The sequence below is a fragment of the Oculina patagonica genome, chromosome 4 (assembly GCF_052425735.1).
Source record: "Oculina patagonica isolate OP01 chromosome 4, crgOcupat, whole genome shotgun sequence".
Taxonomy (NCBI): Eukaryota; Metazoa; Cnidaria; class Anthozoa; order Scleractinia; family Oculinidae; genus Oculina; species Oculina patagonica.
In genome coordinates, this window is record NC_135761.1 from 21,425,591 (window position 1) to 21,436,883 (window position 11,293).

An 11,293-nucleotide genomic window follows, 5' to 3' on the forward strand; every position below is an offset into this window, starting at 1 on the left:
GTGCACAATTCGACTAAAATTTCGAGCTTAGCCGCCGGACTACAAATTTATACGAAAGGCGGAATATTTGAAGGCGACTAATACCACCGAAGTTCGCGTAACATTTCAGTTCTTTGTCAAAGGACTTTATCCAGGTTAGATAGTGCAAGTAACTTTTTATCTTTATCATTTTTAGGTGAAAGAGAAACAAAAAAGCTGCCAATCTGTCAGGAGTTTTCAGATGTTCGCTCAATAATTTAACTGGAGGTAAGAAGGGGTTTTAAAGATATTCGTATAGAAAAATATTAATAATGTAAATGAAGCTTTGAGCTAAAATGGCTACTTTCCAGGCGATGGAATTAAACTGAAAATACACGTAAATAAGATTTTCATAAAAAAAATGCTTTACAATATATAACTATTTTTTTTAATTTTCGGAAAATCCTTAATATAAATAGTCGCTAAATCTTGCACAGAAAAAATCACTAAAAGTAGTAGCCGTTAACAATAATAAAATTAACGTAGCTAACAAGAGCTTTCTCTACCCTAGGTTTATGGCCGATATAAACGTTTCCTCTTCTGACGCCGGAATCAGTAATCACACCACTCAGCACCGAGATGGAGATGAGGAAAGCTGTTACATCCCTGGAGTGTCACAAACGTTGCAACGAGATTACTTCTATTACACTAATGTAGTGTTGACACCGGTCAATACGCTGTTAGGTATCTGGATTGTCCTGTCAAACGGGTTAATCTTGATAGCGATTCTAAAGGGCGGAATGCGAATTCGTCCAGGATTTCTGTTGCTGTGTAGTTTGACCTTGACTGATCTTCTGTGGGGAGGGCTGGTGACCCCAGTGTATTTAAAATATAGGGTTCAGGAAATTATCAACAGCCAAGTTTGCGCGTTAAATCGCAGCGAGAGGGATGACCCTGTGATGGTTGCATCCTTTTTCTTGTGTTTGCTCGGCACTGTAGGTAGCCTTGCTGTGATAAGCTTGGATCGTTACTTAGCTGTTGCTAAGGCAATGTGGTATAAGGTCTCTGTAAAACTCTGGCACGCCTGCCTGGAGTGCTTTGGGGTGTGGCTTCTCTCCATTTTTATTATCACAGCCAAGATAACCCGCATTGTACCACAGAATGTAGTAGAGGTGCTAGAGGCCTGTTATGTGATAGCAATCTCCTTTTTCATTGTCATCGTTCAGGGTTTGACGCTTTATGTTTTAAATAAGCATAACAATTCCGTGGCCCAGAATAGCGACCCAGCAGCGGACCCGGGGCAGGGGAACAATCCAGTTCATACAACTGCAGCCATTGAGCGCAAATTAACTGTCACAACAAGTTGGGTTGCGGGGGAACTTGTCCTGGTGTTGATTCCTTGTGCTATAGTTGTAGTTATTTCAAAGACAGCCAATCCAGCCACCTTTATGTTTATGGAACCGTTGTATTTTCCAATCGCCTCGATAATCTCCAGTATAAACCCAGTGTTGTACCACCGTCGAAACCCTCAAATACGACAAAGTGTATCTAAGCTGTTCAAATGTCAATAAACGTGTTCTTTGCTTGTTGTGATCCACCAGCGAGTTTGAGTTTTGTTTTATTGTTTCTTTTACCTTTCCTTTCTCTTCCTGGGGAAGTCCAATCAAAAAGCGAAAAAAGAGGCTCGTGTCGAGTGAATGAAATGCTGTGATTGTACACTGTTACCATAACGCACAGTGGGCGCCGGGTATATTTTTGGGTGGGGTGTGCCGCTGGGACTTTAAAACCCCTACCCTCTACCAGGTCATATTCAGCTGATTTTGCAACCCTCTACTAGACTAGACACCAAAAAACTCCACCCTATTCCAGACTCCCTTTTACCGAATTGTAATGAGGTATTAAAATGACTTGACTTCACTCACTTATCAAACCACAATTAATTTATGCATTAAACGGTAAACGTGGTGACAGAAAGGTCCTTTATACGCATTCAGCACATGTCAATCAGAAACAATTTATTCTCCAATCTCATTCCCAGGGTCTCTCTCTTCCAGGGAACAAGGTTGATTATTTACATGAGAAATTTTTCAAAATGCGACCACTGAAGGGGTTTATTTACTAATTAATCCATAATATTGAAAACCTAAACAAATGCAAAAATTTAAAATAACTGTCAAAGATACATGTCAAAATCGCGAGAATTATTGCTTGGAAATATTCCTGCATACGTCTACACCGAGGTGAGGCAATTTTCACGCTCCTATTTGTCGGCCACGGTAAATCAGTGAATGTACAGTGCAAACACTGCATATGTGTTGTGTTAGTCAAAGCCTTTTTTGTAAAACAAAAAAGTAAAATGGCAGGTGATAGATTTGTTAGTTTCGTTTGTTTTTATTAAAAGTACTGAAAAATATATTTCGTTTTGCATCGATTCTTTTGCAGATTTCGTTTTCGTTTATCACATCGGGCTCGACAAGCGAGAATGCGTGAAGTGGTCACAGATTTTTAAAAATCAGCCAACTTGTCGAATAGAAGTCGCGCGCGTATGGGATCGCCATTCAATATAGCCGTGAGTGGCTAGTCCACCGCGCGTTAACCCGAACTAAGGGGGTAGAACAACAAAAGCGCCATTTACGTAGGCTTACCCAGGCTACATTCAAACGAGATAGCTTGCGAACATGCTCCCAAAGGCAAAGCTCGACTCGCTTCGCTCGCTTATTTCTTTTTTCGTCCTGTCGCAACTTGGGAGCGTGCTCGCAAGTTAAAACCTGAGCCGATTTTCGTCCGGATTTATCGTGGCCGACAAATTGTAGCGTGCTAATTAGTTTGATTCAGAAAATCAGTGGAACAAATCGCATTGGTCATTAATTTTATAAAGTATATTTTGGGGTGTAATATCTTTTTTAACTTTTGTGATAAAAAAGTCGAGGCTGCCGATCTATGATTCTCGCAGCATGTAGACCTGTCTGATGGACATAACTGTTGTAGTTCAATTTTATCCTAAGCTAAAATGACAATTTCCTTTGTTTCCTTTTTTTCTTTGTTTCAAACTCATGTTTTGTGTATGATAATGAATCACAGGAAAATCCAATTTGAACCAAGGATAAAATTGAATTACAACATCTACAAATTCGACCCTATCTTGTTCACAGAAAATTATTTTAGTTTTTACAAGAGCGTTTCCTTACAATAGACGTCAATCTGTTGCACTTTAGACTGAAATCTTTATGTCCAAAATTTCACAAATGTGTAAGTTCGCTTTCAAAATTTCATTGAATTTGTTTCCGTGTTGGCCAAGGATTAACAACTGCACAATCTAAATTTCGGTACAATTAAAATTTACTGATCGATGGTATACTGCTAGCTACATAGATATTACCCAAATAGTTTCCTTTAAATGTTAGAAAACGTCCTAAATATTTTGAACAAATTTTGGTCGTGCATGCGCGCCTTTTTTCTAATGTTAAATTTAGAAATTATTGTTTTACCTTTTTTTTGCCAGAGACTCGTGGGGAATTTCATTTTAAGTTTCTTCTGTTCAGGATTATGTAAAAAGGCCAGATTAAAAGAAAAAGTTACTTTTAGAATATTGCATTATCTTCAAATGCAAACCGTTAAATTTACCGATCGTTGGTATACTCCTAGCTACATGGATATAACCTAAAGTGTTTCCTTCAAATGCATGTTAGGAAACTTTCTAAATATTTTAAACAAATTTCGGTGCATGCGCGCCTTTTTTTCTAATGTTTTTAAATTCAGAAATTAATGTTTTACTAGATCTTCCACTTTCTTTGCAAAAGACTCGCGGGAAATGTTATTTTAAGTTTGTTCTGTTCAGGATTATGTAAAACGGTCAGATGAAAAGACAAAATTACTTTCAGAATATTGCATTATCGTCAAAAACAAACCGTTGAAATGAACATGACACATTTGCTCCACGCCGCCACGAAATTGACAAATCGTTGAAACAAATCAGGTTTTATTTGAGAAATTGAGAAATATTCGTTTAGCTGCAACTGAGCCTTACGCGTGAAGATATCCGGCGAGGACCTCGAGGAGTTCGTTGGTGTGATTGTGGTAGATTGTAAACCGAATCTTAGCTTAGACGGTAAGGTTTAGACATTTCGACTTTTGTCTCTTTCATATTGAAAATGCGTAATTTTCCTGTAATGAGGTATTTAGGGGTGAGCACAGTGGTGTGATTCCACGTTTGTGAACGGTCGATAAATGCTTAGTATTTTTACATTATCCGAACGCCAAACATCACGAAAATGTCAATTTAACACGATACTATGATAAAATAAGATAGTAACTACGGTAAACGATATTAGTTTTATAATTAGTGCCGAAAATATCGCGAGCGCAGCGTAAAATTGGTTTGTCAAGATATTCCGTCTCGTGAGTGGGTTCAAACATCTTTGAAACTTCCTTGGAAGTCTTCGGGAAACTTCCTTTAACATCGGAATAGTTCGAAAATGATAGGAAACGTTCGTATGACCTTCAAAAAACAATTTGTGAATCTTTGCAAATCTCATCTCGGTCTAGAAACTGTTCGGAAAACAAAACGTTGCTAGAACGGAAAAACGTTGCACCTGCCGAGTATTTTTAGGACAGCCCCTCCCCCCTCCCCCTACGTTCCAAAACGCTCCGCCGCCTCTGCCTACTGTGTTTCTGTAACAAAACTTTTTCATCTCTTTTCACAGCGTGAACATGAGGCCGAATTTGACTACAAATGACACGCAGATTGCTTTTCCAGGCCTGGCAATGGAGCAGGCAAAGCGACCGTGTTTTTCCTCAGGAATCTCACAAACTTTCCAGCTTCACTTCTTTTATTACTCCAACTTTTTTCTCGTACCGGTCACCACTTTGTTAGGTCTGTGGTGTTTCCTGTCAAACGGGTTAGTCCTGATTGCCATTCTCAGGGGTGGCCTTCGAATCAGGCCAGGGTTTCTGTTGCTGTGTAGTTTGACTCTGACTGATGTCGTGTGGGGAGGGCTGGTTACCCCCGTGTATGTTAGATTCAGGGTCAAGGAGTTGCTTTCTGGCAAGGCGTGCACCAATCCTGGCGATTTGGATTCGCCTCTTATGGCTACATTTTTCTTTTTATGCTTTTATTCTACGCTGGGTAATCTTGGAGTGATAAGCGTGGATCGCTACTTAGCAGTCGCTAAACCAATGTGGTACAAAACGACCGTCACGATACAGCATGCTATTTTTGCTTGCAGCGGAGTGTGGCTGGCATCAATTTCAATGGTGATTTCATGGCAAGTGGAAGTGTTTCCTCACAAAGCGAGCGAGATCTTTCGAACGTGTTTCGTTATCCTCTTCTCTTGTCTGGTTGTAGGTGTTCAGATATTAACTCTTGTGACCCTTCGTAAGCATAACAATGCAGTCGCACAGGTAATGGAGGAAACCGCTCGGGTAAATCCTGTTACCGCTAATAATGCAATCGAGCGCCAGCTAGCAGCGACAACTCGCCATGTTGTCTGTTTACTGGTTTTGTTGATAATTCCCACGGCGTTTCTGGTGGGTTTATCACAGATTCTAAGGGTGAAAATCTATTCATTTGTAAGGCCCTTATTCTATCCTACCACCACTCTTTGCTCTGGTATAAACCCCGTGTTGTATTACAGAGGAAATGTCCAGATTAAAGATGGAATCACTGAACTTGTCAAATGGCAGTAAATGCGAGATGTCGAGTGATGGCAGTTATCCTTATTTTAGTTCTCGTTCAAGTAGATACTACATGGCAGCTGATCATGACTAAACTTTGTGTCCCTGAGTTACGCTGAAATCGAACCTATTAAAGACTACCTTATTAAAGGAAATTGCTAAAGTCGGGTTAATTTTTGCTAACGTTTTATTTTCGCGCCGTTAACTACGTGACGTGTAGCGTTTACACATGTGTTTACTAATTTCCATTATTTCGGCCCCAATTTCTCAATACAGTCAAGACGTTCTTGTCTCCTAGGAAAGGGCATTATTTCATCAGGGTGGAAGTATTGGTATCACTGAAACTGTGATGAACGCTCGAGGTGGTTAGATTTCTTCTCTAACCCCTAAGTTTAGGATAATTCGCTTAGTGATGAAATAAACTTATCAGTTCCTGTTGTCGTAACAAGCGTTTTCTTTGTATACGTCGTGTTACTTTCCTTCACTTTAAAATTTTACCCTCTCTTTCGCGTTGATTTTCTTGATTTAGTTGGAAAGTAATTTTTCCTTCAAATTCCAGTTAAAGTCGCATTAATTTCAAATGCCTTAACTAACACATACGTTAAAGAGACACTGTCACCAGTTTCACTTCATAAATCAAGAGCCTAAAGACATATGGAAACTAAGAATAGTGATCCAGTTTTGTTAAAAATCACCATGTGAGTGCACTTAAGCGATAAACGAGTGAGTATTTTGTGATGTCTTCAGGTATTGGATCTCAATTTGAAAAAGTCAGGCTGATTTTTTCAAGTTTTGTCCTTTTGGAGTGGAAGAACACCTAAAAATTAACAACAACAATTTACTTTATTATCTCCATGTTGATGTACTAGGTGCATTTCATTACGAGAAGACCTATTGGCCAATAGGCCATTTCCGATATATTAAAATTCTAACTTGGCTCCGAGGTTTGGGGGAATAAAACAAAAGATATCACGTCGAGGTTCAGGAATGAATAAATCATTTCTTTTGTTTTGTTTTACTCCCCTAGCCTCGCAGCCACGTTAGAATATTAATATATCGGAATTGGCCTATTTTAGTACGTTTTGCCGAAAAGCATTAAAATCCCCGTGACAGTGTAATACAAGGAGGCAAGCGTGGCCGAGTGGCTTAGGGCGCTGGTGTTGTAATCCGGAGATCCCCGGTTCAAGACCTGCCCCTGCCACTAGCTGGACTTGTTTCTCGGTTGTCCCGAGTTCAAATCCTCGACCACGCTTTGTATATAGCTGTTGTGGTTCAATTTTATCCTTGGTTCAAATTTTATTTTCCTTTGTTTTTGGGTATGGTAATGTGTGATAATGAGTTAAAAACAAAGGAAAATAAAATTTGAACCAAGGAAAAAATTGAACCACAACATAGCCAACTGGTCTGCCTCCTGCCAGTTGGGATCTTTAACCTTGTTATGTTCATTTATAAATTATTAGTTTCCTCTGTTTCAGTGGCATGCCTGTAAACTAGCTATCTCGTTGAGATGTGAAGCTAAGTGCATGACCACTATAAACATATATATATATATAGTGTCTCTTTAATTTCCTATAATAAGGTAGGATGTTTTTTCAGCTTTCTTTTTGCATACTTTGAAACTTAATTCATAACTGCAAAGTGAGTTTTGAATATTGTAAAATTAATATATAAAATAAACTAAAAGGAGTAATTCATCTTATTAACAAAACATGTCTTCCATATCACTTCATTTATGTATTGTAGTTTCTAACTTTCTTCAAAATATTGGCATACAAAAAAACTCACACGTGCAGCCTCGTATGCATAAAATCTAACAGAACGACGAACAGTATACGAATTAGCAAGAAGACAAAAAGTTACGATTTTATTATAACACACTATTTAAAGTCCTCATTGACTGTGAAGTTGGTTAATGTCAGGTTAAATAATTATTAGGTTGTGTCTTACATGCCTTAAATGATCTAATAAACGCCTCCCCTGAAGTGTAAAGTTTGTACAGTGTATTAGACGCCCCCCTGTAATAAACGCCTCGTATCCTATAGACGCCCCCTCCAAAATTCACCTAGCCTGCGTAGCAGGCGTCTGTGTAGTTTTCAGCGCGCGCGCCTTTCGCGTTTCTCCCATACGCGCGCTACAAAACCTACTCATCTTCATTATTTATTACCGAGCAGGCTAAAATTCACCACAAAAACCAGGAAAATGCTCCATGGAGTAAAATCACGCAATTTATTTATTTTTCTGCTTGACGCAGACATCGAAGAGGCCAAAAACGCCACCATGGGTGACCCAGATGACTAAGAAAAACGTCGATATCCTAGAATTTAGGACTGGAAAGAATCTAGGACTAAATGTCCCCGGAGCCCATCATTTCTCGAGCCAAGGCTCCGCCGGCTAAGAGAACCGAAAAGGGCTGGAACGAGAATGAAACGAGAATGGTGTTACCCTGGAGGGGAAAAGAAGGAAAGAAAAGGAAACGAAACGAAAAGCAAGGCAAGTGAAAGGAAGGAAAAGAAAGAAAATGAAAAGAGAAGGAAAACGGGGGAGAGGAAAGAAAAGAAAAGGAAAAAGAAAGCATGCAGTCGTCGTTTTGTTTTGCCAGAAAGCGTCACAGTCCCAGCAACTGGCTTTGTAGCCAACCTTCGATTTTTGTGGGCGATTGAAACGATCTTTGCCAAGGAAAAAGGACTTAATCCGGCAAGTGTTCTGAAAAATCAACCAAAGGTTCACAAAACCATAAAATTTATTAACACAAGATTAACGACGGCGCTTAGAAGCTTCGGTTTGGAAACCTAGATAAGGTAACACAAGGATTACATCTTTCTTGGGAACCGTGGTAACAGATTCGGAAAGACTGTTCCTATGTTTATTTAAGACATCATCAACGTTGAAGGAAGTTATGCCATTCGGGGTTAAATAGATATGAGGCGTTTATAAGAGAGAGGCGTTTATTTCACTTTTACTCTAAAAACGTCAATAAAACAAATAGGATGCGTAGTTTGCTAGCGGAGTAAGATACAAAAAGAGTTGGTAAGTAGGAAACTAATCTAATCTGCTCTAATGCAAAGCCTAGAAATGCCGTTCATATTTGGATATCGACGTTTTCTTAATCATTTTTTTAGTCGTTTTCTTAGCCTCTTCGATGTCCGCGTCAAGCAAGAAAATAAATAAATTGCGTGATTTTACTCCATGGAGCATTTCCCTGTTTTTTTTTAGGTGATTTTTGGAGGGGGCCTCTTTCGTGTTTCGTACGGGATGGTAAATGGGGAGAGGAACGGGGAGAGGTGTAAAGTAAGCGCGCGGAGCCTGGAGAGAATCGAAACGAAAGCGCGCGGGGTAAGCCCGTCGTCCCCCGCGCTCTCCCTATTTTAATTTTTCGTGTTTTCGCCTTCCTCCCCCCGTGTTTTTCGCCTTCCCCCACTAAAGGAGCCTCTGCGGAGGAGAGAGGGAGGGGCGTTTATAAGATACGGGGCGTTTATTAGAGAGGGGCGTCTAATACAAACTTTACACTTCAGGGGAAGAGTTTATTTGAAAATGTTAGCATTATTCCTTTTAGTTAATTTTATATACTGATTTTACAATATTGTTGTTGATTTTGGGATGAGACAATTTTTCTCAAAGAATTGGTAAAATTTAGAGAAATAAGAAATATTGGAGATTTTATGTGATTTTAAAATTAGAATTTAAAGTTCAAAATTGCCTTGTAGACGGACACCAGACAGTCCCTGACAACCTGGAGTGCTCTTGCGTGGGGGTCAACTGTCTGGTGGTGTTTCAAAAACAATTTTCTTTCTCGTTTCACTCAAATGCACATTTACCCCCGCGTTAAGTAATAAAACTCACTTTGCAGTTCAACCCGGTATAGCGGGGTTTTGTTTGTCTGCAACGCAGGCTTTTTCAGTTATGAATTAAGTTTCAAAGTAAGCAAATGGAAAGCTGAAAAACATCCTATTCTTCAACAGGTTCGAGTTCACTGAGCGGACGCAACGTTGAACAGTCAGCTGTCATGAAGTACCTACTTGAACGAGCACTTAAACAGGGGTAACTGCCATCACTCGACATCTCGCATTCACTGCCATTTCACAAGTTTAGTGATTCCGTCCCTAATCTGGGCATTTCCTCTGTAATACAACACAGGGTTTATACCAGAGCAAAGAGTGGTGGTAGGATAGAATAAGGGCCTTACAAATAAATTGATTTTTGTACCAAGGATCTGCGATAAACCGATTAGAAACGTCAGGGGAATTATCAACAAAACAAGTAAACAGACAACATGGCGAGTAGTCGCTGCTAGCTGGCGCTCAATTGCGTTATTAGCGGTAGCAGGATTTACCCGAGCGCTTTCCTCCATTACCTGTGCGACTGCATTGTTATGCTTACGAAGGGTCACAAGAGTTAATATCTGGACAGCTACAACCAGACAAGAGAAGAGGATTATGAACCACGCTTGAAAGATCTCGAGCGCTTTGGGAGGAGGCACCTTAACATGCCGTAATATCACCATTGAAACTGATGACAGCCACACTCCGCTGCAAGCAAAAATAGCATGCTGCATCTTGACGGTCGTTTTGTACCACATTGGTTTAGCGACTGCTAAGTAGCGATCCACGCTTATCACTCCAAGATTACCCAGCGTAGAAAACAAACATAAAAAGAAAAATGAAGGCATAAGAGACGAGTCCCAATCGCTAGGAATGGTACACGCCTTACCAGAAAGCAACTCCTCGACACTGTGTCTAACATACATGGGCGTCACCAGCCCTCCCAACACGACATCAGTCAGAGTCAAACTACACAGCAACAGAAACCCTGGCCTGATTCGAAGGCCACCCCTGAGAATGGCAATCAGGACTAACCCGTTTGACAGGAAACACCACAGACCTAACAAAGAGGTGACCGGAACGAGAAAAACGCTGGAGTAATAAAAGAATTGAAGCTGGAAAGTTTGTGAGATTCCTGTGAAAAAACACGGTCGCTTCGCTTGCTCCATTTCCAGGTCTTCTAAAGCAATCTGCGTGCCATTTGTAGTCAAGTTCAGCTTCATGTTCACGCTGTGAAAAGAGATGAATAAGTTTTGTTTTACACAAACACAATAGGGCTCAGGCTTAGAATTTGGAGTCTTCTCACTGATTCAATACATTTTCTTTCATGCTTTCTTCTAGTGATAGATTAATACCACATCCCTCCCTGCTACTAGATTGGAATTGTGTTTGGTCATCCCGAATTCAACTTCTCCACTATGTGTAAATAACTAGCTGGTCAGCCTTCTGCCAGTTGGGGCTTCTAACAAGTTCATGTTTGATTTTCATTATTTATTTGTTTATTTTTTTATTTACAGTGTCCTCAATTAGCACAGCAGTGCTAAATAAATCGACGCTTATATAAAGTGATTTATTATTTATTATTTTGTTTATTTATCGACAACATTGAGAGGCTTTGCAAGAATATTCATATTTCATTTTTTTTTTTTGTTGCTATGCTTTTTTTCAGTTTTGGACTTGAGTCACATCAAGATAATCTGTTATCTTCGCTTAGCTCACATCCTTCCTCGGTAGAGAATTAAGTTACGAGACTCGCTTATATCATGTCGCACAGATGAATATAGGCTTTCTGTGCTCCAAGGCTTCTTATGTCTTCTTATTGCGCATCTGAATTCTACACTGGT

At 39.8% G+C, this 11,293-nt stretch overlaps 3 protein-coding genes across 3 annotated transcripts; 2 read left to right on the forward strand and 1 right to left on the reverse strand.

Moving 5' to 3' along the window:
* Positions 1 to 533: 533 nt before the first annotated feature.
* On the forward strand, positions 534 to 1,529 carry LOC144648242 (adrenocorticotropic hormone receptor-like). Its single transcript, XM_078507860.1, has one exon. The coding sequence runs from the start codon at positions 534 to 536 to the stop codon at positions 1,527 to 1,529; it is 996 nt and encodes a 331-aa protein (XP_078363986.1).
* Positions 1,530 to 4,668: 3,139 nt separating this feature from the next.
* Positions 4,669 to 5,643, forward strand: LOC144651399 (cannabinoid receptor 2-like). The gene has a single exon (XM_078511327.1). The coding sequence runs from the start codon at positions 4,669 to 4,671 to the stop codon at positions 5,641 to 5,643; it is 975 nt and encodes a 324-aa protein (XP_078367453.1).
* A 4,054-nt stretch (positions 5,644 to 9,697) lies between these two features.
* On the reverse strand, positions 9,698 to 10,672 carry LOC144651575 (cannabinoid receptor 2-like). The gene has a single exon (XM_078511527.1). It carries the CDS (start codon positions 10,670 to 10,672, stop codon positions 9,698 to 9,700), a length of 975 nt encoding a protein of 324 aa, XP_078367653.1.
* Positions 10,673 to 11,293: the final 621 nt, after the last annotated feature.